Source organism: Ceratotherium simum, chromosome 14, assembly GCF_057802395.1.
Source record: "Ceratotherium simum simum isolate JZ-2026a chromosome 14, ASM5780239v1, whole genome shotgun sequence".
Lineage (NCBI taxonomy): Eukaryota > Metazoa > Chordata > Mammalia > Perissodactyla > Rhinocerotidae > Ceratotherium > Ceratotherium simum.
Genome location: NC_141913.1, coordinates 41,676,220 through 41,703,574, shown reverse-complemented (window position 1 = coordinate 41,703,574; position 27,355 = coordinate 41,676,220). Strand labels below are relative to the sequence as shown.

General features: G+C 36.8%; 1 protein-coding gene across 1 annotated transcript in view; it reads right to left on the bottom strand.

Moving 5' to 3' along the window:
• Positions 1-27,355, bottom strand: part of DCC (DCC netrin 1 receptor) — a 1,105,377-nt gene that overhangs the window by 290,164 nt on the left and 787,858 nt on the right. Inside the window, exon 9 of the mRNA XM_087439250.1 lies at positions 25,324-25,478. Within this exon, the coding sequence (XP_087295376.1) occupies positions 25,324-25,478 (155 nt within the window). The remainder of the gene's footprint in view (positions 1-25,323; positions 25,479-27,355) is intronic.

Below are 27,355 nucleotides of genomic sequence, written 5' to 3'. Positions count from 1 at the left end.
AGCTTAACAAGCAGTGCGTCGGTGCGCGCCTGGGATCCGAACCGGCGAACCCCGGGCCACCGCAGCAGAGCGTGCGCACTTAACCGCTTGCGCCACCAGGCCGGCCCCTTCTCATAACTATTACTTCACTTAATCAAGGATAAGTAGTTTGCTCATTAAAGAAATTAGATAGCAAGTCCACAATCACTTAACCATAACACTTGTGTCCAGATGTGTTTTGAGATCCAGAAATTTTCAGATTTTGGAAAGATAAGATGGTGCATATGCAGTATTTTATGTAACACCTGTAGTTGGGTCTGTGGTAGCACTTTGTTATCAAATCACATATTTATAGCAAAACATATGACATTCACAGCAAACAGGATAATTAAAGACTATACATAGCCTAACAAAAGGTCAGGTCAGGTTAGAGTATGAAATGAGTTAAAAAAATCCTTCACATGCTGTGGCGGCGTCCCATATAAAGTGGAGGAAGATAGGCACAGATGCTAGCCCAGGGCCATCTTCCTCAGCAAAAAAAAAAAAGAGGAGGATTGGTGGATGTTAGCTCAGGGCTGATCTCCTCACAAAAAAAAAAAAAAAAAAAAAAAAAAAAAAAATCCTTCAGATTCTAGATTAGCAAATTTTGAACTTGTACATACTTTTTGTTCGTGCATATAGACCTGAATGTAAAGATATGGCTTGTAAATTGTGAATGCAATAGCCGTGTTAGTTACTGTAATCTAAAATAAATAAATAGTCTTACCATTGCAAGAATAACACCAACTATAACTTACACGTTCTACGTATTCTCCCAGGCTTGGATACCAAAGGGCTTTGGACAGATATACACTTTAAGCCTCTAATACAACTCCAAGTTTGAACTTCCACAGCAAAATAGTGTATGAAAACCTGGCTGACATGATATCTGATGATACACTTAGTTCAGCGTAGAACCTACGTCTCTGGATCATTTTCAGAATTTGTTCCATGGAACCCAGACTCTTTAAGGCGCTGCTACTCACACATTCATTTTGAAAAACAAGATTCATATCAGAAACAGGTATTTTATGTCACCTTCACATATTTTCCCACCAGTCTCCAAATCTTGAGAATCCTTGTTATTGACAATTGCCTTCTTTTCACTTTAACAAGTGATTGTTAATGATTTCATAAAAGCTTATTTGGAAATAATTTTAAACCTACAGAAAAATTTAAGAATCAGAATAGTACATAGAATACCCATGTTCCCTTTGTCCAAATTTACCCATTGTTAACACTTGGCTCTGTATACTTTATCATTCTCTCTCTCAATCTCTCTCTCTCTCTTTCCCCCTCTCTCTGTTCAGATTAAGTTGCATAGATCATGGTTCTTTACCCTTAAATGCTTTAGTGTATATTTCCTAAGAATTAATGTCTACATGAATAATATAGTTATTAATTTTAGTGCATTTAGTATTAAAACAGTATTTTTTTTTTTTTTGGCAGGGCAAGATTCACCCTGAGCTAACATTGTTGTCAATCTTCCTCTTTTTCTCTTTTTTTTTTTTTTGTCCTCCCCAAAGCCCCAGTGCGTGGTTGCATATCCTAGTTGCAAGTCATTCTAGTTCTTCTGTGTGAGCTGCCGCCACAGCATGGCAACTGATAGACGGGTGGTGTGGTTCCACAATCAGGAAGCGAACCCAGGCTGCTGAAGTGGTGAGTACCGAACTTTAACCACTAGGCCATCACGGTTGGCTCTAAAACAACACTTTTATCTAATCTTCATCTGTATTTCAATTGTGTCAAATGACCCAATAATGTCATTCATGAGGCATTTTCCTCTCCAATTCAGGATCCAGTCTAGGGTCAAGTTTGCATTTCATTGCCATATCTCTTTAGTTTGCTTTAAAATGAAACTGTTCCAAAACCTTTCTTTATCTTTAGATCATTTACGTTTTTGAAGAATATAGTCCTTTTCTTTTTTGTTTAAATAGAATGCTCCTCATTTTGGGTTTGTCTTTATTTCTTCATATTGGATTTAGTTTATACACTTATTAAATGAAACATAAGTGATGTCCATCCTTCTCAGGGCATCACATCCAGAGGCACAAGATCTCTGTACCCTCTTTTATGTTAATATTGAGTACCTGGTCAAGGTGCTGTCAGATTTCTCCATTGTAAAGTTAACTGCATCCCCCTGCATACCCCCCACCCCAGACCCCTGCTCTCCGCTTACAAATAATAAGCAATCTGTTGTGAGATACTAGGGTAGGACCATGTAAATATCATGCTCTTTATCAAATTCTCTTAGAGTTAGTGTCTACTAATGGTTCTTGATGGAATCCAATTTACCAGAGTGGTTACAAAATGGTGATTTTTTTCCTATTCAATCACTTCTGCATTAACTGCTTGGCACTCAGCATTCTATTACAAGCAAGAGCCCATGTTTGTCTCTATTTATGTATCTATTATCAGTATGGGCATATGGATTCCTACTTCCTTATGGTCTATAATTCACTATTGTCCTTAATTATTTTGGTGTTCAAATTGTCCCAGGTTTGGCCAGTAGGGCTCTCTTTAAGCTGGTTCCTCTGTTCTTGTGACGTGCCCCGTTATTTACTGGAGCACCTCTTTTCTTTCTGGCATAATACAGTTCAGGTTCACCCTGATCCTACCCCAGCTCTGGAATCAAACATTTCTCCAAAGATTTCTGGCTCCCTTTAGTGGGAAATGGTATTTGAAACAAAGATCTGGCTGTTAGCTGTGTTCATTGCTACTTGGGTGTCTTTGCCTCTAGATCCTTTCAGCGAACAAGAAACATATGAATACATGCACACAGACACATACACGAATGTTTACGTGTGTACATATACTCAAATATACAGACACATAGGCATAGTTTTCATTACTCTACGGAGATGCCTCCCATTCCAGTCCATCTCTACAGAGTTCGTTCTTGCCTTCTCCATTCTTCTTTTGTGTGTCCTTTCTTCCACGGGGAGAGCTCTGTCTCCCAAACAGTTGTATTTTGACAAAGTGTCCCCACCTTGGTACTCCTCGGAAGGGGTAATTTTGCCGTGGAAAATCCCCTATTCCACAAAGGGGACTTCAGTAGACAACAGTGAATAATGGAGAGTCTTGTCTGTGTCAAAGTTTATAGTGATACAATTAGAATTGTGTTATAATGAAGTAGATATATTGCTCCATGGGAAAAAAACAAAGCAAAGTAAAAACTTGCCCACAGATGTTGTTCAACTGTATTTTCAAAGTACAATATTTTAAAGAACAATAATAAAAAACAAATAATTTTCATGCTTCTATGATTACCTATATATTCACAAGGACAACGCAAACATTTCAAGAGGGGATATTTCTGATTTGGAATCCATTATTCTTCTAAGGAAGGAAGACAGAGAAAGGAGCAAGAGAATTGAGATCAAGTGACCTGCTTAAGATATACTTTGATTATGAGGTAACCAGGACTTTGAACGCTCACACAGACCATACCTGTGCAGCCGGGTGATGTGTTAAGTATTAACTGAATGTGTTCCTTCTTGCTCTCCATTGGTTAAACTGAAAGAGCACTGCTTACGATGAACAAGGCTCACTCTCACAGCAAAGATTCAGATTTAAAAATGGCCACACTTCAAAGTCATCACTCCTGCTGTGAGATGTAACACATTCCAGGAAGGATTCCTAGAGCAAAACCACTGCAGGAGGTGTCTAGGAGAAAGGAAGAGGAGGCAATGTTTGGGGAGTTTCTGCCCGTCTGCTCCATTGGAGCACAATGAGGTGAGGGGAAACAATTCAAATTGTCTTCAATTTTTGAGGAGCAAAGAAGTGGAAAATGAATTTGAACCTTATCTGAACCATCACACGCATAGTTGGTGGCAACTTTGCTGAGAAGGCAGGGGTGTGAGGCGTGCCCATGTCACTCTGAGAGTTTTCTAAGGATCTGAGCATGGCATGGGAGAAAAGCTAGAAATGACCCATGCACCCAGAGCAAGCTACCTTAGAATCTGGAAGGACAAGCTGAGAGGGCCACCTAGCATTGTAGGAGTGTGGGGTGCACGGCCCACGTGACTATGACTGTTTGAGTAGGTGGGAATTAGATATCTCAACTGCACAGTCACTTCCATCAGGCGTTGTGGGGAGAAGAGACAACAGGGATGCTTGCAGCTCAAGGCAGCACCCCCACAAGAACAAACATTAGGCCATGTTCCTCCCCTGATGAGCCCTGCTTAGTGCCCTGGCTGTTTGTTGGGAGAATAGTCAAAATCCTCCATGTAGTTTCCCAACTAATAGGAGCAGCTGTCTTCTCCACGGGCATTTGTCCAATGCTAGGTATACAGACAGTTTTCAATAAATGTGTGTCAAATGAATGACTTTTAATACAATTACCAAATGTTATGGCAAATCACAAGCCTAAAATACATTACACAGTTGAACTCATTTAATTTAGTTGATTCAGCATTATTACTACAAGTGATCAGAAAATAGTGTTTTCCTAACACATCTGATGAGAACACTATGTCCATGTTGTATGCATGTGAGCCTGTGTGCCCTTTGTCCACAGTGTAATTTCTTTACATGTGTATGTAGCTTAGTTATTGATGGGAGAGCATCACAGAGTAAGTGCCACAATTTGGATTCAGTTCACATTGGGAGTGTCAACCCTGATCATCTGTTCACCAACTGAATTATTCTCCCTTCTTAATGGTCATTCAACACTCGCAGGGAAAAACATGCGCTTGGGTTTTCAGAAGGATTTCAAGCAGAGATAATAGACACCAGAAGTAAAAAGGAGCATTAGAGCTTTTGGTTCAAGTATTCACAAACAACAGTATGTGTTTTCACCAACTTCTAGCCAAATAATAACACTCTATTTGCTGGCGTAAAGTTTCCAATTGTCTTTTTCTGAAAAAGGATTGCCTTTTAGGACTAAACTATTTCCTATTTTAACTTTTTGTTTCAAGATATAATTTATTTTATGATCTGACTGTATTGGTAGATATTCTTTAATATCTTCATATATGAAAACAAAAATACCATAATCTATGTTGTTTCAAGTAAATATAAATATCAAAACATTAAAGAATTACCATCAAATTATATATACTCATATATCTTTATCTATTTTAATCTAATCTAATCTATGCAAGTAGCTCATCAATTAATGTTAGCCTAACCAACCACCTTTTTAAATATAGACAGATATAGATACAGATATTAGACATACATAGATTAGATATATAGATATAGGTATAGACATAGATATAGATACAGATATGTCATCCAGACCAAAATACTGCCTCTACATGAGATATTCTTTTTTACAACATTCCTGGCTAGTGTCAAGACTATATGTTTCATTTAACCTATTAAATGTTTAGTCTTCATCACAACAGTGGTATACATTCAAATTCCTGAATTCTCTAATATTTCCTTTTGAATTATAGCTCTAACATATGTCGGTGGATAATATATTGTGTTTTATGTTGATTCTGGAGATACGTATGTGTATGTATACATACTTGTATATACTTGTGTACTTATTCAGATCCATTTCTGTAAAGTATATTTAAGCATAACTTACATACTTTTACATACGTGATTTGTTACACGCATATTAGAAAGAGAGAGAGAAAGGGAAAAAGAGAGACTCAAAAATCTTCAACAATGGGGATTAGACGTGAAATCAATACAGTTAACAGCTTCAGTCTTCCACCTCATTACATTTTAGTATGTCAGTCAAGAACCTTAATGGGCTTAACCGCTCATCATTTCCAAGACGTCTTTAATAACCCCCACTGATCCCCTCAGTTGGACAATAATTTTGTGGCAAACTGCATCTAATTTCTCTCCATCTCTATTCGAGTTACCTATTTCTTCAAAGAATGGAAGGATTTCAGAATAGATGCATAATCTACGCAAGTAACTCATCAATCAATGTCAGCCTAACCAACTATCTTTTTAAATTTCAATACCGCATTACAGTTGAAATTCATTATAACACCTGTACCTAAGAATAAATTAAATACTTACGTTGGAGTAAATGAGATGTATTACCTGTCACTATTTGCACTGGGAGCAGTAATTTTTGACTATATATATAAATTTATAGTATAACAGAGCACTTTATAATGAGATCTTATTGCATATTAACCCAAAAAAATGGCATACGAAAGTTAGCTGAATTTTTAATAAAACATAATTTATCACATCTAATCATATTGAAGACAGGATATGTGTGCGTTTGTGTTGTATATATGAGTGTGTGTGCGTGACAGAGAGAGACAGAGACAGAGACAGAGAGGGAATACTACCATTTAATGAGTTACAACTGATTAAGATGGCAGTCAGAAGGTATGGTTTCTTGTCCCTACTCTACCTATGATAGAGACCAGTCATTGACATCAAGGAGTTCATAGGCCTCCTAAAATTGTATGCATATTTTCAAGAATGTAGTATGTACACTTTTTTGAGATATAGGATCCATAGTTTCCATCATTAGGGTCTATGATTCCCCAAATGATCACTCCCAATGGATTAGATAATATCTCTGGTTTCTTTTGGTTCTGAAAATCAGTGATTCTTCATCATCAAATCATTTGTAGTAAATGTTAACTACTTTATGATATAATAAAGTAATACAATTCACTTTATAATTTCACTTTAAAGAGACATCTTCAACTCGTAATAAAATGCTACTGTTTCAAAAGTTGAAGCATGTTTGTGAAATAGATTTTTCTATTTCATTTTCCAAGTCATGGGTGAATCAAAGGCATTTGAATTCATCTGGTTTAATTCACCAAATATTTTAGGTTTTACAAGATGCTAGGGCTTCTGATGATCGAGAAGTCACATAGCATACATGAATGAACACCCTGTTTTCTTTTTCTTTCCATTTTCTTGTTCTGTTTCTATTCCAACATCTATCCACTCATCTACCTTCCTCACTTTTCTGTACTGTAAGTAACGTGATATTTGTATCAATCACACTAAAGCCTAAATTATGATTTATCAAATATATGGTTCTAATAATATCTTGAGAGTTTAGATAATCCTTTCCAAATAAGAATGTGAATATAAGGTTTTCACAGAAAAAGCTTTAGAAGGATCAAGTCACGCCACTGTCTTCATAATACTGAACGAGGCTGATGCCTTTTCACCATTACATTGATGTTTCTCAGCTGGAAGTCCAAAATGAGGACAAACGTTAGTGTCAGAGAATATGTAGTTGAACATTTGAATATTAAAAGTCTTTTTAAAAAGATTGTGTAATGCAGTGTCCCTAAATCATCAATTTAACAGCCACCAAATCCTTTTCTTTTCAGAATTAAAGTAACAGTGCATTTGAAAAAAATACCGCATGTGTTGTTATTCCAATAATGACCTATAATTCACATGTCCTCAACTCAGGCCAGAATTCTGAGGATGATTCTACCTCCTTATTCATTTGCTAATTTAAAAATGATTCTCGGGTCCATTTTTAAACATGGGTAGCAAGGGATCTAAGTAACTATCTGTCATGAGTCAAATGGATTTAGACCACAAAGCGCTCTTATTTAAGCAGCCGCTTCCAGTGCTGATGATTTCATCGAACGTGTTTCAAATGCAAGCCATTTCTGAAACTATTTGCATTTATTGATAATAAAGTGCATGCTTTGATTGCCTCTTTGATATTTTTTTCCTCCTGTAGTTAACATCTTTAATGATATTTGTATGAAATCTGTTTCTTTTCTGTACGGGGACTGCAACATCAAAAAGCCTGCAGGCGATGTAATTATTAACATAATGAAACCCCTTCTTGACTGAGCTATACATAGTTAGGAGATATGACAGCAATTTGGCAAGGAAGAAGCACGAACTGTGGGGTAGGTTTCTATTACAAAACCACAGGAGTCTGACAAGATTTGGTTGGAGGAAGTAGTTATTACCTGATCATTTTACTTTCAGTTTTAATAGGTATTACCTGTTAACTCACAGTATGCTCAACTGTGTCATTATATGTATGTGTGTTTGTGCGTGTAGATTATATATAGATATATCTCTATATATACACAAAAATATAAAAATATGTGTAATTATATGATGTACATATCACTTATATATACACACATTTTTACATATATGCTAATATATTAAATGACGCTTTTTTTTTTTTTTGGTGAGGAAGATCAGCCCTGAGCTAACACCTGATGCCAATTCTCTTTTTTTTTTTTTTTTGTATGAGGAGATCAGCCCTGTGTTAACATCTGCCAATCCTCCTCTTTTTTTGCTGAGGAAGACTGGCCCTGGGCTAACATCCATGGCCATCTTCCTCCACTTTATATGGGATGTTGCCACAGCATGGCTTGCCAAGCAGTGCATCGGTGCATGCCCGGTATCCAAACTGGCGAACACTGGGCCGCCACAGCGGAGCGTGCACACTTAACTGCTTGTGCCACCGGGCTGGCCCCAATGATGCATGTTTTTGACAGCATAGTAGAAAAAAATCTTTAATGATTCTCTCTGATGAAAATAGTCTTGAAAGTAGTCTTCTTGTGATTGACTCATCCTAGAACTGGAAGTAGATTTATAATAAAAAGGATTATAGGAATTGACCTCATGATAAGGTCTTTCCACTGGGCAACTCAGGTTATTCACTAACACAACCAAGTAGTAATAGCCTGGTGAAATATGTATAGTATTTTGGATTTCACTTTAGAAAGCATAGGCGATGCCTAGAAATGTAAAGTGTAGCGGAGAATGTAGATTCCTGACTGTATATTGAGGTCTCAAATCACGTAAACTGGAGATTTCTAAGTAATGTCAAAGGCAACTGTTTTTACGATTTGGAAAAATTATCTAAAAGACACCAAATATTGAAGTTAAAAACTTAAAGTTTCAGCAAAATGTGCTTAATTTTCATATTACTGAAAGTTTCATATTATTCAGAAAACAACCCCCAAGAATGGAATTATCAATTATTAAATCATTTTTCTATTTTGTTAGTATTATCAACAAAGCTGATAATGTTCTACCAATTTTAGGAAAATGTGGTGTGCCTCAAGATACTTGAAGAAAGTTTAAAAAGTCATCCACTTTTTTCAAGATATTTATCTCTAAAACTTCAGTTTGGGAACATGTGTTCAGAAAAGAAAAAGAAAATCATATGAATTTTCCAAGAGATTGTGAAGGACTTTTGAGAAATGCCAATCAGAAATAATGGCAGGTCGGCTCCGTGGCTTAGTGGTTAGGTGTGCATGCTCCACTGCTGGTGGCCCGGGATCGGGTCCCAGGCACCCACAGACGCACCACTTCTGGCCATGCTGAGGCCGTGTCCCTCATATAGCAACTAGAAGGATGGGCAACTATGACATACAACTATCTACTGGGGCTTTGGGGGGAAAAAAAGGAGGAGGATTGGCAATAGATGCTAGCTCAGAGTTGGTCTTCCTCAGCAAAAAAGAGGAGGATTAGCATGGATGTTAGCTCAGGGCTGATCTTCCTCACCAAAAAAAAAAAAAAAATAGTAATGGAAAGGTGAAACCATCTCTGAGATAGCTGGTGAAAAAGAAAATACCCCATTGGCAATGAACACCTTAATTTTGAATCCTGGTTCAAAAACCTCTCTCTTCTATTTAATAATAGTATATCCCTGGGCCAAATTACTCCAACACACTGTGCATAATATTCTTACGGGTTCATAATTTCTACATAACAAGGCTATCATAAGGACTATATGATGCTATACAGAGAAGCAAGTGTTCAAAATAACATGGTAGTTAATATCATTGTTACCTGAAATCAAGTCCCTTAAACTTTTACAGATTTTAGTTCCCTCGTCAAACAACTGGAGGAAGAAGTATTTGCTCTTTTTAATTCTCAACATTCTTAGAACAACATGAGGAGATGATCAATGTGAAAGGGAAATGAGAAACAGCATTCCATAGATGCATAGGGTGTAGCATGAGGCCTGACCAGGATCGTGTTTACAAACCAAACATGGCCAAGAGAGTGCCTGATTAAGGAATGGAGATTTGCCTGATGTGTCATAATAACAGATATAAAATACATCTTTTGATCTCCTCATAAACTCTTCATATAGACTTCTTTTTGTTGCTATTATACAGGCCATAAATTTATGTTTAATTCTTATAGAAGAATCTCAAGCAGAAATCCCTAGGAAGGGCAGGCATAGGCCTCTTGCTTGCTTTGGCTTCTTGCTATCTTCACACTTATTTATGATTGCTATATACTTCAGGGTTGTATTTCTGCACACAAAAATGTCAATTCTCTATAAATAGATATGCATCAGAGAAGCAGGTATCTTTAGCTTATGTGCAACCAGGAGTGTTTCCTATAGTGATAATGTAACTAAATCCCAGCAACCTTTCTCAAAGTTGGTTTCTATTATGGTCAGTATGGGAAGAATCAATATCTGATGTTTGTAGTTTTAATAGAGCAATAAATGACAGGTATAGATTGCTTTTATAAAAGAGCCCTGCTGCCATGTATTAGAGGAGAAGGAAGCAGCAATCTTTTTCAGACAGTCAAGTGAGTAGGTTTTTCTATATAACAAAAAAAGATCCTACCTTTGAGAAAAAAATTTATTGTTTATTTGTTTCCAGGCATGAAAAGATAAGGAATTGCCTTGAGTAAACTGGCCATTTTGGGAGGGACTATAAGTTAAGGAAGAAATTTAGAACTTTATTCTCCTAACACATATGTTTCACAGAAGTCAGAGATCTGGCCTGCTCTGATGCAGGAGATGCCAGTGGATCCCACCTAATAATGCTTTGGTGAGAAAGACTTACAGTAAAGAGTGTAGCCTTCAGAATCAGAGACCTGGGTTCAAATTTAGGCCCCCCCGCTCAGGCTATGTGGCCAGGGTCAAGCTACTCAATGTCCTTGAGTTTAAATTTTCTTACCTTAAAAATGGGGTTAATATCAGTACCTACCTCATGGGTTTGTTGTGGAGATTAGTAATAAAGAATTTATGAATGGCTTCTGGCACAAAGGAAATGCTCGATAAATGTTAACTAATTTTTAGTGTGTCTGGCATTGTGAGAATTGACAGAAGAAACAATGAAACCCACCTTAGAATGTACAGTCTAAGGTGGTGGGACCACAAGGAGCTAGGAGAAGGGACCAGGGAAGGTGGGAGAGATTGTCAGAGGTGAGACTACACTGGGCCTTAAAGACTTCAGGAGGACTTTGATCTTTAAGAATTGTAAAGGAGTTGATGGATTTAAGCATTTTGTACTCTGTCAGCTACATAAAGAGTGAATTGAAGGGGGCCTATGTAGGTGTTGAGAGAATATTTTATAGTACAGAAGAGAGAGGTTAACAGAATGAATTAGAATGATGGCAGTGGAGGCAAAGAGAAGCAGAGAGATTCAAGAGCTATATGGAAGGTAAAAATCAACAGCACTTGATGGATTGTAGGTAGGGCAGTGAGAAGGATGGAAACATCAAGAACGACTCCTATATTTCTTACGCATAGCTGGTTCTGTCTGGTGTTGTTCACTGAGATAGGAAACACTGAATTAAAACTAGACTGGGCAGGTGTGTGGGTGGGTGACTATCACAGCTTTGGCACCCATGTTGGGTTTGAGATACCTTACTATATACAGAGATGTCCAGCTAGTTATTTATCCCCATATGGACAGTATAACCTAATATTTTTCTTCATCTTTACTTCTCTGTTAATTTCTTGTGCTTCTGGCTAGAAATTTTCACACCCTACTCCTATGAATGGCCTCATCACGGACTTTTTTCTTCTTTATTTATTTCTCCTGCAATTTTCTTCTTTCTTTTTCTATATATAGTCACCTGCTTTTCAGGAACATCAGCTAGTCTCCAGATTTTGTGATCATCTGTTCTGTTCCTATCTAACTTAGCTCCTTTAATCCCACTCTTTGATCTTTTTTAAGGCACTTAATTACCCGAATTAACAGGTCAGACTGCACTAAGGCAGTTTTTTTCTGAGCAATGTATATGCATGTTGAAGTATTTTGCTCGCTTTCTCTCCTGATATTTGAAAAAAGAGTGCAAGATAAAATGTCTTTTCTAACAGCGGGAACAATAAAAATTCCAATAGCAATGAACCTGGGTACACATCTGACCTTGACAATACTGAAATTAATATTCACTTTGCGATTCCGCTGACATTTATCACTGAGGAGCACCTTTAACGCCCTTACACATACACGCATGCAAAGGGAAGATTGATAATCGCACAGGGCAGAAAACCTAGCTGTCCTCTATCTCTAAGAAGGATCTAAAAGGCTCCCAGTCTGCTGACTGAACCACCCTGAGGATTAAGTTTATTTTATTTTCAGTATTCAAAAGATAAGAAGTTTATTAACCACATGGAAGATTGGGGCTTGTTCAGAGATAGCAGCAGGAAGACAAATAGACTTCAGCAGTAAATCATCTCACACACAAGTTGGACTATGTCTTTAAGTACAACTCAACGCAGGCACACTGGTGTGCTGCTCTGGATCAAAAGATTCCTTTTCTCTCCCCAATCCCACGTCCTTTGCTTTTATTTTCATTGCTGCCATAAAGTGCCAGACCAAGAGGAAACAAATGTTGCTGTCTCAAACATTCAAAGGCTATTGATTATGATGTTCAGTAAATATGGAGTAAAATAATGAAAATAATACCTAAATATGAATGTTATTTAGATAGGTCTTTCAGAAATATTTCTTTGAGAAGGGTTAAGTTTAACCACTGTGTTTGAATAACTCCAAAACTGAATTTAATACCAGACTGGTAATCTTGACTTCCTCCTGGTTGGGTACAAGACATGAGTATACATCTAAGTCATCACCATTCAATATAAACATAACATGAGACATGAATGCTCATATATAATTTAAATTTTCCAGGATCCACATTTAAAAATTAAAAATTAAGTGAAATTAATTTTACTAATATATATTTAACCCAATATATCTAAAATATTGTCACTTCAAAATGTAATCAATATAAAATTTGTTAATGTGACGTTTTACAGTTTGTTATACTAAGTCTTTAATACCCAGTGCAGATTTTATTCTTATAGCACACCTCAATTTGGGCAAGCCGTATTTCAAATGCTCAATAGCCGTGTGTGGCTAGTGACTGCCATACCAAACATTGCAGATATAAGCAATGCTACTGGGATAATTCAAGAACTCTTCAACTGGAATGGTGGAAAATTCAATATTTCCAAAGAGAGTGGCAAGATTACTATAAGAACATCAAATTATAAAGAGAATATAGAACAAATCATATTCAAAGTGGTAAAATCAATAAAGCCATTGGCATAATCTAAAATAAATCAGAGATATGTTAAATATATTATTACATTGTTATTTGTGATTAAATAATATATTAAATGATGAAACATAACTCCAGAAGTAGCATCGAGTCATTTCTAGAAGTCTTAGGCATTTTTGTGAATACCGTGGACTGAACTATAAGCCAATTATCCCTCCTGAAGAATGAAAGTAATAATTATTATTTTTTATTTCACTATAAGTTAGTAGCAGAAGACTTTGAATCAAGACAGCAGGCCGAGGGTAAGATAAAGTAAGTGATTTATAACAGGGAACAGAAATTATGTGCTTAGCATGTTCTTCAGCACAAGCTTTTAGCATAACTCACTCAGACTGGCTTAAGCTCAATAATGTTGGGAGTTTTAAAATATTGTACTGTCATGGCTATATTTTCTGAACTAATAAGAATTTTTTTAAGTCATTAAAGAATTGTTAAAATGTAGTTAACTTTCAATTAATTATTTTTCCATTTCTCTGAAATTATCGTGGCTAATCTTAGTTTGTATACACACACGTCAGCTTTGTGGTAGGAATGTTACGCTAGGTTCGAATGTTAGTTTTGACACGATTAGTTTTGTTTGATTTAATTTTGGCACATCTAACGTAGGAGTTGCGTGGGGTCAGAAGTCTTGCTCACAGGATATTTCGCAGGTACAGGGGATTGCTATAGTCTGAAGTTGAAAGATTTTGAGGTAATGACACACAATTACTGTTTCAGGTCGTAGTTGTTAAACTCAGAGTCAGGATGTTGCCATCAATGTCTGGGAGGAAATGATCATGGAGTTTTTATCAACTGAAGGTCAAATAGTGGAACTCTGAGCGTGTGGCCAGTGTCAGTAACGGTTCTCACTGGCAGCTTCTGCAAACTCTGTTATTCAGCTGATTCCTTCACTTATTAGCTCCCTTAGGGCCAGCTAAGCAGTTTGCAGTCCTTAATATTCAGAAAGTATTATTTCCTACAGCCTACAAGGCAGGGTTAGAATTCTAGAGAGAGGAAGAAGGTAGCAGCATATCAAATATGAATTTAAGAACACCAAGGATGTTTCCTAATACTTCTCTGCTTGAGAGACAATGACTAAAATTATTTTTAAAATGAAAAATTAAATATACATGTGTGTATATATCTATATCTATATATCTATATCTATATATATATCTCATAGTTTGCTTAGTCCTCACCCAGGTTATTTAGACTGTTACTAACAATCTGTGCGATTTGTGGGGCAGTTGAATAGTATCCCCCAAAACTCATGTGTACCCAGAAAGGCCTTTGCAGATATGGTTAAATTAAGAGGAAGTCACACTGGATTAGAGTGGGGTCTAAACCCAGTATGATTGGTGTCCTTATAAAAAGAGGAGAAGACACACAGAGATGTGGACACAGAGAGGAGATGGCCAAGTGACGATGGAGGTAGAGATTGAGTGATGCAGCTATAAGCCAAGAAATGCCAAGGATTGTCAGAAACCACCAGACTCTAGGAAGTGGCAAGGAAGGATTTTTCTTTAGAGACTTCAGAGGGAGCATGGCTCTGTTAGCACCTTGATTTCAGACTTCTCGTCTCCAGAACTGTCAGAGAATAGATTTCTGTTGTTTTAAACCACCTAATTTGTGTCCCTTTGTCACAGAAGCCCTAGGAAATGAATACAGGCAGTTCAATTTCTGTTTTATAAGAGGAAATTGAGAATCAGAAAAGGTAAGTGACTTCTTCAAAAATACACCGCAAGATACAGAGAATATCGCAGTCTAGAATCCAGGTGTTTTGCTTATTGATTTAGTGTTATATCCATTTTCAGGGAGAGAAACCACAATTTTGGCAAGCAGAGTTGTTTAACATAACCCTGGATTAGAAATCTAGACACAGGCGATCCCACCAGTGTACTCACCCATTCTGTGACTGGCCTTAAACTCTCTGATTCCCAAGTTTATTCTTTGTAAAAATCAATGATTGGAATCAACTATCTCAAAGGTACTTTATAGATTTAACATTGTTTCAGATCATTGGGTAAATATTTTGGATTCCGGGTACCCTGAGTGAATGGGGGAGATAAGACTACCCAAGATAGGGAGAAAAAAAGCAGAAGGATGTTGGAAGCGAAAAAGCATACTCCTCCTGAATTCTGTGGCCTTCGCTTGGGCCTAAACCAGGCTTCTGCAGGTAAAGTTCTGATGAAGTCTTGGAGCAATAAGTCGCTTCAACCTCTGGATCATCCCTGAATAGATACCTCATTAGAATCCAATCTCCCGTTTAATGAACACAGGCAAAGCACATATCAGAAAACAAGTTGGTTCTGGGCTAACATTTATTTTGGCACTAACTTGCCCTTTTTGGATTGGTTCCTCAGAAAATCTTGGCAGCTGGAAGACTGGGCCGTGGATCTGAGGCCTCCTTTTAGTCAATTCTCCTTTCCAGTATCAGCCGCATCAAATCACACTTCACTGGCCCGCCAGAAGGCTTTCTAAGAAAGAGGCTTCTCTAAGATTGACAAACCTTTGAGTGTCTTCTGTACATGGCACTGTACACATCCCTGTAGTACATTCATTAGGGACATATAGGGCACAGATGTTTTACAGTTTACAACATGGAGAATTCTTCCACGTTTTCCCAACAACTGTTCAGGTTTGCTGCTATTAGAAGCTAAATACTGCATTGCCTTGTCCATTGGCCTGGGAGTATTCAGCATTTTCTTTTATTTATATATTCAAAATACTGGGCATCTTCTTTGAGCTCACAGTCTAATTAAATAAATAAAACCTGAATCCATTTAACAGTCAAACCTAACATGTCAAAAAAAGAATTCTTGATTTGTCCCTCACATTCCTCCCCTCCCCACACACCCTCCTCTCTGGTCTCCTCACTTCCAGTTTAAAAATGAAAATTAAATCATGCCACCGCCTCCTGTGCTCATGCCTCTACACTAAGAATTAAATCCACCTTCCTTACCGTGGCTTCCAAGGCTGTTCATGGCTGGGCCCTGCTACCTGTTGACTCCATCTCTTCCGCTCTCCCTCTTCCTCGCTCTGCTGCAGCGTAGTGGTCTCCCTTCTCTTCCTCTCCAGAGTCTTGGCACTTGCTATTGGTTCTGCCTGTAATGTCTTCACCCAAGATCTTTGCTGTCAGCCCTCCAAATTCTTTACAAGTCCCCTTAAATGCCCCTTCTTCAGAAAGGCTTTTCCTGACTTTCCTTTCTAGAATCATCTCTCTCCTCCTCTCCCCTTAAGCTGCTTTATTCTTCTGCATGCTTTATTTTTATTTGTTTATTGTACTACTCTATCATTAGAATATAAACCTCATGAAGATAATTATTTTGTCTATTTTACTGCTGAATTCCCAGTGCTGAGAAATATAGGGTAGCCCATCCGGGACACACACGAAATATTTGTTGAATGAATGAATGACATGATAAGGTTCAAACAAATCTGGAGAGTGAAAAAGGAGCCTGTGAAGACTAAAGGATTGATCTATGTGGTGAATTAACCAGAGTAGGATTTCTGCTCTTAGAAATCTTAAACAAAAATCTTAAAGTAGAAATAGAAGAGACTTATGAAATAGCCAAGAGAAGCAGGAGAGCGTTTCAAACACATGTGAAAAGCACAAAGATAGAAATGAAAAGATTACATGCAGTGTTAGGGAACATGATTACGAGAGGAATAATTAGAATCCAACAAAGGAGGAATGCAAGATTATAATAACAGCTAGCGTTTCTTGAGGGCTAACGAAGTGCCAGAGAGCAGGCTGAGTATTTCACACTGACTACCTCTTTTAATCCTCAGAATAATCATTTGAGGATGTACTGCTGTGTTCCATTTTACAGATTTTCTTTTAAGCTTTACAACATCCCTGTAAGATATCTCCATTTTACATTTAAGGAAACCGTGGTTTAGCAAAGCTAGCTTACTCCAGTCAGCTAATAAGTGGAAAAGCCAGAATTCAAATCCAGTCTGACTTCTGAATCATTGTTTTTAACCACATTTCACTCCCCTTCCATTCTAAAGACCTGGAACACCAATTAGAGATTTAAAAAAGTGGTAATTAACAGGTTACTTGTTTTCACCACGGTCTCAGAGTTCCATTGTTTGACTTTCAGTTGATAAAAACCTCATGATCATTTCCTCCCAAACATTGATGGCAACATATTGGCTCTGATTTTAAAAGCTTTTACCTTGGGGCCGACCCCTGGCTTAGCAGTCAAGTGTGCGCGCTCCGCTACTGGCGGCCGGGGTTGGGATTCGGGGCGCGCACTGATGCACCGCTTCTCTGGCCATGCTGAGGCCGCGTCCCACAAAGCAACTAGAAGGATGTGCAACTATGACATACAACTATCTACTGGGGCTTTGGGGATTAAAAGGGGAAAAAAAAGAGGAGGATTGGCAATAGATGTTAGCTCAGAGTCGGTCTTTCTCAGCAAAAAGAGGAGGATTGGCATGGATGTTAGCTAAGGGCTGATGTTCCTCACAAAAAAAAAAAAAAAAAAAAGGCTATGACCTGAAGCAGTAACTATGTGTCATCACCTTAAAATCTTTCAATTTCAACCTATGGCAATCCTCGGTACCTGGGAAATATCCTGTGATGAGAAACTCTGGCCCAACTCAACTCCTATATTAGATGTAATTTGGGGCTTCCCAAGGTGGGAAGATTGGGCTGAGACGAAAGAGTTTTCATAGAATAGGGAACAGTTATGGGTTTCTTTGTCCCCTAGATATCTTCCTACAAAGTAGAAATAATATCTTTATTAAAACAATATAATAATGCAGGAATACTGGAGTTAGAGAACAAGAGTTAAAATCATCTTATTGTCCTCTTGTGTAGCATGTAAGATTTACCATACATTACAGCAGGCAGACTATAACCTGCAGTTAAAAAAATCCATAAAATAGTGAAGTAGTGAAGTGGTTTAAAAATGAGTTTTACTTAATTGTGGTTGGGTATCACATCAGATTAGTTGACTATAAATTTCTTGATGTGATATTTTCTAAAATACACTATCATATTCCATCCTAAAACGTAACATATATTTATATATATGTATGTGCATTAAATTATATACTATTTACGTACTAATACCCTGCAACCCTAACTTCAGGTTAAAAAAAAAGAGAATAAATTTGATCCCTCAGTATGATTTAGAAAAATCTAACAGATAGATTTTTATCATAAATTGCATCCCTAATTTCTTTGATTTTATCTAGCCATTTTATTTTACTTTCTATCCCCGGCACCTTATACAAGCCTTGACACATAGTAGGTACTCAATAAATGCTCATGGACTGCATAGATAAAAAAAGGCTCTCAAGATGAGAGAGTGTACAAATACTTATGTGATAAAAATGCCATATTCTCTTTCTGTCTTTATTCTTCACTACTTATGTTCACCAGCTCTCTATAGATCAGATATAACTGAAAGTGTGCCATAGAAAAGCTCATCTCAGCTGGTATATCTTTGGAGTCGAGTTTTATTTGGCTGTCCCAGCATGATGATAATATCCTTGAAGATGCTTAGCTCTCTTGTTCTAATTTAGTTTAGCTAATAACCTACTTTCACTTTGTGTATGGCACATAACCATACTAGGCAATTAAACCCAAAACAAATCTACTTAGGGAACCTCTTTATCCCCGGCTAGATACCTATACTTCCTGAAATCTTTTCACTATTTTGACACTTTCATGTCCCCTTTCTTCATCCTCCCTAATATCAGTGAGAAGTAAGTAGCTTTTTTCTATATAATTTCTCACCAAGTAGATAGCTTCTCTAAATGTTTTGTTATACCAGTGGAAGAAGCCTGAATTATGCTGAATTATGCTTAAGCCTGAATTACGAGGATAACAGTGAGCCAGTAGAAGCTTTTTAAGGAAACTGAACTTATGCTGTACCACTGTTGAACTCAAGCAACAAGTAATCTTTGTCCTTCATCTTTAATTGTGCTTTGAAAGATATTTAACATTTTTTTTTAACCTGAGAATGTATTTAAGAAACCTTAAGTAACTAACCAGAGAATATGTTCAGACCTAGACTCTCTGGTCTTTTAAAAATAAATATTTCATTTTAATTCAATGAATAATAAATTATTCAACATTCAAAGGGGACAAATCTGTTAAATATGTTTTGAGTGAGTTCTGCTTAGTTTCCACTATACTACTAGTTCCCTGAGAGTCAGGACAATAACTGACTTGCTTTTGTAGCCTCATTTACTAACATAGATCAGTGCTGTCCAATAGGACTTTCTGTAATAATAGAAATGTCTCTGTGCTGTCCAATAGAGTAGCCAATAGTCACATATGAACTCTTGAAATGTGGCTAACAAGACTGAGGGATTGAATTTTTAGTTTTCAATTTTATTTAAATTTGCAATGCTATTTAACAGCTGAAATGTGGTTAGTATGCTTGAGAAACTGAACTTTAAATTTTATTTTATTTCAACATATTTAATTTTAAATAGACACGTGATAAGTGGTTACTGTACTGGACAGTGCAGGTCTAGAATTTAGCACAAAGAATCATTTTGAATGAATGAATGAATGAATGAATTAAAAAAGTACAGAGTGACTTACATTTGCCTTGAAGTCTTCTAGCAGCAATTAAACAACCCATCTTCCCAAGCCTGCCTCTAATTCTTCCACTAATACACGTCATTGTAAAAGATGTAATACCTCGCCTAATTGACCATTAAATCCAAATGGATTTCTTAAGCCCTCTGTTGCTCAGGATGCCAAACCATAAGCCTTTAATGTCTCCCATCTTATATTTGTAATACCTGAAAATGTGTTTTGCAATGAGAGACTTTTAAAATTACATCAGCATTTTCATGCTACCAAAAAAGAAGGAATGCCAGTGCTTATCATTATTTCTTTCCACTATTAATCTATAATCACATACACGACCACACAACTGGACTGTTGTTGATTGGCTTACAGCCAACTCTGCCACCATAATCATCCCAAATATTCACTCGAATCACCGTGCACTACAGTTCATAATTGGAAACCAGCTCAAGTGATAAAAGAAACGAGCTGGACAGAACTGTAATTTACTTGATTTGCTTAATTTATAGAATCATAATGAAATAAATATAACTGATATTTAATATATCTGCCACACATTAAGTATGGATCAGATTCTACCAGCAAATTTTAACCAACCAGCCCTTCATAAAATGGCAACGCTGTGACGCATTTTATGGGATAATAGAGTATTTTCTGGTCATAAGACTTCAAAATTTAGTTAGGGTTGAAAAGATGTATATTAGGCAAAATTAGAGGACAAACTAATCTGTAAGTGCCTGATAAATTATAGGAAGAGGATAATTAGGGGGAAAGTAATAAAATTTATAAATGGCTGATTGTATAGTAATCAAGCCAGTTCTAAACTGTCAATAAGGTATTATATTAGACTTATCACCTCAGTGATAACTCTACTGGGTGTCCCACTGTTGGTAGGTGCAGGGCAGGGACTTCCCATATGTTATCATGTTTCACCTTCACAACCTAGGAAAAGGAAGAGGAAATCCTATCTCCAATTGATAGTTGAGGAAACTGAGGTCTCAAGTATTAAGAAAATTGCCCTAGGATATCAGTAGTAATGTGTGGAGACATAATGTTTGGGGACTTCTCTGTTCTCTCCCTAACAACCATACAAGCAGATGTGTTTTAGAATTTAAAAAAAAAAAAAAAAAAAATCCAAGGAAGGAGGGAAAAAGCAAATATGTCTATTCTAAAGTCTAGATAATATAATTCTAAAGTCACTTGACTTCTGGGGTTGCTTTCACTCATCTTTTCAGTATAAAGAATATAATGGACTAAGAATATTACTTACAACTCTTAAATATAAAAGGGTTTTGTGGATAATTGGGTTGTGGTCTAGCAAATAGGCTTCCCATTCTAACTCAAGCCTCAAGTCGGTATGGGGTCCATTTTAACATCCTTCATGATTAAACCGCCTTAACAGCATCTTAAAGGACCCCAAATAATAATTCAAAAATTCTCCACATGTGGTAGGAAAAGATTAGACAAGTCTTGAGCAGGCAGGGACTTAAATCCGGCTGATAATACAGTGGAGAAATTATACACCATAAAGGCAGGGGGAAGGAGCAAGGGTTTAGCAAAAAGAAGATATAATCAGGAGACACAAACCTTCCTATAAATCAAGCCTTTCTATTCTGGATGATTATTTCATAAAGTGGATCTTGGGCTGTTGATCTCTTTAAATGATTACTACAGAATGTATGCACTTTTAGAAACAGTTGCTGGCTGATTTATATTTCAAACATATTTTCCATCAGTGTTCATTCCTTGAGAATATGGTTTTCATAATAGAGCTTATATTTTCAAATAATATGGAAAACTTGAAATTCAATTTGTATAAAAGCTATGTAATTTTAACGTACAATCACTACCTCATCATATTTGGAAAAACAGTGATAAAAGGAGCAACCAAAGGCATACCCAGATGAGACCCACTTTCAAAGATAAGATCATTTTGTCAGGGAGAAAAATAATGATGGAAAAGTCCCCATCCCCTTTGCCTCTAAATTCTGATATTCTAGCCAAATAATAAAATCAGCCTTTGTACTTCCTCTAAGAAGACAAAAGATGGGCTCATAAGGAGAGAGAGTGGTGGTAGGGTGGAGAGATAAAGGTAGTGGAGAGGAGCGGAGGGGAGGGGAGGGGAGGGGAGGAGAGGGGAAGAAATGAAGCACAGGATCTCTAAGATGTTCCACCTTCTACAGCAATTGGTGTATTACCGAGCAGGCTTGGAGAAGATGACGTGTTCCTTAACCTAGAAATATTTTTAAATTACCAAAATGGCATTTCGTGTTAACAACAGAAGATAAAATACACATGTAGTACTTACTAGTCATGATAACATAATTTATCCTAATGTCTGTAATAAAGACAGCAAGTGAACTACACAGTACTCTTAATCTAAATGAATTGAAGGAGTTGGCTAACTGTTTTGCACATGTAAAGAATATTTTTGATATACTGTTTATCTGTGCTGAGTTGTTCCTCTCTATCTACTCAGTAAGAGATAAATTATCCAATGGAAATTCTCAATGAAACAGAATCATCACCATGCAAATAAACAATGGCCTGCAAAGGAGAGAATTCTTACTTCATACAGTGGTAAGAAGAGGTGATTTAATAAAACAATGCTGTTATTTAAGGCCAAAATATGGTTAGCATTCTAAGGCCGTTAACGCTGCCCTTAATGAAAAAGATTCAAGGCTCCTTCATGTTTCTAAAGCAGAAAGATTCTCGATTTTCATTTTTTGGAAAAAAGATAACTTATATGAGAAGAATACCAAAGAGGCAACATATTTTATTCAATCATGCATTTAGTTTTTATTTTGTCTTATCATCATTTATGCTAATTTTTAAGCAAAGTAAACGCTTACAGAGACCAGCGCCAGTGAGGTCCTCTGCACGGATTCTCAGACTGCTTTCTGAATGAGCAGGAACGCACGAAATACAAAGGAGCCAGGCAGCTGTCTTTGTAATACAACACCTAATTGAGGAGGCAGGCACAATATGTTTTAGGCATAAAATATTAGCCAGATAATATGCCCCAGCCATCACAGATAATGAGTCCATAAGCAAATCTCTGATTCAGATTGTTAATATTCATTTAACAACTTCTTACAAGTTCCCTTACTTTAGTCGTTTTGTTACTGTTACACATTTAGAATATTTGCTTCCTCCAGAAGCTTCTGAGACCCATAAGTGCTGCTACTTCATTGCACACATATGATTTTCAAATGTGCCTCAGACGGCCTTGAACAGTAATAGGACACCGTAGGTGTTCATTAAACAGACTGACAAATTGAATTATGTCATTGTTTTTGTTTTATAAAGTTAAGGCCATATGTGTGATATAAATAATTACTGATGGATTTTTTTATTAATTATAAATGGCAGAAAATTTATCATGATTAATTTTTTCACAAAACGAGGCATTATTATTAGTCACTGTCAAAATGGAAAATACTTTCTTGTCACTTGGATTGGAAAGGTTGGCATAGAAAGAGTGAATTAAAAAGAAAAAAATGCTGGAAATTGATTTTTTAAGCTGTGTACTTAGAAACAACGGTACTGAGGGAAGAAAAAAATAATGTTGCTCAGTCTTAGAAAGCGAGGCTGACTACCTGGGATTTTTATCAGAAAGGTAATGTAATTACGACCAGTCAGCCCTCAAATGTACATTAAAACAATTCTAAGAATAATATTACGATTAGGAAGTGAAGAATTCAGATAATCCACAGAAACTGGATCTTTTGAAAATGAACGTGCTTTTAAAGTTTAAGTGCTAACAGAAAATTGAACAAGAATTTTCTTTACAGAATTTTTGATGAGTTTTTAAACTCAGTCTGTATACAACATGACATGTACCATTTTTAAAAATATATATTTTGACCTAATTATTCAACTTTATTGATTAAAAATACCAAATATTGATAAAAGTTATTGATTCTATATGCACATATGATCCATGAAGACTAAGTCAAGGAAGAAATTGATGACTCAAATGGCATGTAAACATAGACATTGTGAAGTGAATATTCACATTATCTCGTGATTTAAATGCAAACAGCAACAAAATATTCTTAAGAACAGAAAGCTGGAAGTAGGACCAGCTTCATGGACATACAACCAGTGAAACTGCCCACGGCTTTATGCTTAGAAGGGTCCTGCATGGAGCATGGCTTAATGCCCTGCAGTAGCTAATGGTTCTGGCAAATTCTTTAGCTGGTCCTGTCTGGGTGCCTGCATTTCCTAATAATTGTCTGAAACTTGTACATTACTATGCTTTTAAGGCATAAAAGTATAGTATATCTGAGGTTTTATATCTGTGAGGCAAATATTTCTAAGACTAGTACAGTTTAGCCCTTTCTCCAACCCCCAATAAATACTTTATCATCTTGTCTCCATAGCGTTGGCTAAGTGGAAGAAAGAATGAAGATTGTGCCAAGTGTAGAACATGATACCAGCACCCAGACTACATGACAGCATGTTCTTGCTCTCTCTTCTTCAACACACTGATTTAAAATACCCAAGAAGTCACCTAGTGCAAAGATTATTTTCTCACATCTACCAATTAAAATATTTCTAATTTCTATTTCCCCTTCTTCCAAAAGCATTTGAGGTGATTTTGAAGTTAAGCATAGCTTTAAATAAAATGAACAGGAATACCAACAAAATAACATCATTAATAATTTTTAAAAAAGGAGTAGATGCAACTAGGTGTCTAAATAATGTAGTTTGTTACAAGTAGTCATTCACTTCAGTTAGCTTTTAGATTACAGTTTTTAAAATTTTAAACACAACAAGCTATCAAACTGCCCATCAGTAATCAATCTTTTCAAATAACATTAGAAGTTTAGTAGAAAAAACAAAACTTAAAAGATACAGACATATTTTTCAAATGTACAGTTTTGGAGCTGTTCTTTTATAAAGATAGAACTCACTGAATTATAACTTGGTCAAAGAACATTCAGCCACTTTACTTTGTGATCACGTAGCTTAACAGAGTGATTTAAGTTAGAGGACTGTAAGATCCCAACAGAGATTATCCTTCTACATTTCTTGAGTCTAGTTTCACTTTTGGAAGCTTCGTGAGTCCATTCAGCGCATGTTTAAGTTCTTTAACAAGTTCCTGTATTTAGAAGCCCTACCACTGTTCTTTTACCTTTGATGTTGCACTCTTGATAGCAAACTTGGAAAATCTCAAAAATCAGTGGAAGAGGTCGAAATCTGATGTTGACGATGAAACACTGGCAGGTAGAGTAAGTCAGTCACTTACTTAGGAAGTGAATATGTAGACTGGATGGATGGTTTAGGCCTTTACAGTTGTTAATTTGTCATTATGGGGACATGGCCTAAGAAGGGAGGCCATTCTGTTAAAAAGTTATCTTACCTTGAAAAATCCGTGAGTTAAAAATTTGCTTCAAAAATCTTCCTTCCATTCTGTCTCTCAAAATAGTTCTATAAAACAATTCAAGGATATTGCAAGCGAAAATAAATACTTTCTAAATGCTGTTTTCCGTTTTCATACTCACATTCAGGCTGAGTGGCCACTTTGATGGGTTGAGAACTCTCCCCTGGTCCCCGCTCATTGTAGGCCACAACTCGGAAGGTGTACATGGCTTCTGGCTTCAGGTTTCCCACAGTAAGCTGTAGGGACCCAGGCTGGGATGTATTCAATGCTCGTTCCCTGAGAAACAAAAATTTTAGGGAAAGATTATTCCAACACGAATACTTTTAGCCTAAGCTTTTATTCATGAGCAAGAGGAATGAGGTGGACCTAAAGGTTGCTTACTCATTTAGTATTGACTCTGCAAGTAATTCACCACCTCTGAGGCTTACAGGTAATAAACTGGAAGAAGCTGCAAACAAATGTTGCAGGGTTTCTGGGGAGTTCATATGTATGTCAATCCCATGAAACTTGCAAACTAAAATCTTTTCCCTTGACACTTTACAGCTTAGAATTCAAAACTCATGACAAAGAACTATGTAAGAAGAAGCATCTGGAATGTAGATAGGAAGATGCATTTCGTAAACATCGGGCTAACGACAGAAATCAAGGTTTCAATTATTCCACAAATCGGTCTTTGTCAGTATTGCCAACAAATGCATTTATGCATTTTCTTTCATTGTACAAAAGGAAAAGGCACATGCTAAGTGATGATGTGTGTGAGGCTTGAGCTCCTGAGTTTACATTGCGTGCATTTAATGAGAGGAAGTAGATTCCCTTCTGCGTGAGAAGAAACTGCAGCACGTCTACTAGCCTTGTTCTTCAAGCCACATCTCCACGTGTCCAATTCATTTTCCAATTAAAAACTTCCTCAGTGGTTCCAAAAGAATAAATTAATTGGCCGATCATGGTGAGATTTACAGTACACATTCAGAGAAGACAAACCCTATGGATATGGATGCTGACATATAAGAAACAAAAACTACTAAAATGTTCTTTAAGGAGATGTGATTCTAGACATTTATATGCTCATTGGCCTCAGATAATTGAATAGGTGAAGAAGGAACTCCTCTAAGCTACTCGACTGTTTCTTAAGCTTTCTGTTTCTACATAACATCTCTTGCCTCTCAGTGGAATTATATGTACATTTAATTTTGCCATTTGGTTTTATTTTGTTTTGGGAGATATTTTAAATGAAGCTTATTTTTCTGCCAGGGCAAATTAGGCTTCCAAGGAGGAAAATAAAAACAAAAGTTCTAAGAGCATGAATAGTGATTCCTAGGCAGATACACGCACTCTTAAAATGACTGATATGGCAGAGATTGGCTGGCTCATCCTCAAACTCATTTCTTCTCCTTTATGTCCTAGAGTGCATTTCCAGCCTCCCTGAAGTCTAGATGAGACCACGTGGTTGAGTCTAACAAAAGAGTGTGAGTGTACGGGATGTGTGCTGATTCCAGGCCTGGCCTAGAAAAACCACAGACGTGGTTTACTCCATGTTTTCTTCTTCCACCTGTGCGCTTGACGAAGGCAAGCACCGTGACTTTGAAGCCATATATTGATGACAGAGGAGTCAAAATTTGCAAGAATTCTGGAGAAGAGCTGGGAGAAGAACTGCCTATCAATCAGGAGCATCCTTTTTATACTGTATAGAGTCAAATAGTTTTGAGCCATTATACATTTTAGGGCTTATTTGTTATAGCAGTTAGTGTTATTTTATCCGGTACTGCTAGTAAGTAAAATTATGCACCCTGGGTGGTTGCCAGGGGCTGGGGGGAGCGGGGAAAGGGAAGTAAGTACTTCATGGGTACAGAGTTTCAGTTGGGGAAGATTCACCCTGTACGAATCTGGATATATCTCAAGGTTTAGGTATTCCTTTAGGAGTGCTGTGTTAAGTTGCTGGAAGGCTGAGTTGTAACATAGTCAGGGAATGGGTGTGGGTGGGATTCAATAGTAACCCAAAACAGGTAAGGGTAAGAAACAACAGATAATACTCCTCTGTACTATGTATCACACTGCTCTATTCTACCACACTAAGATTATTTAGGCCAATAAATTGCTTTTAAAAAAAGAAAACCTCCATCAGATTGTATGCCTTGCTGATGCAGGGATTTTTG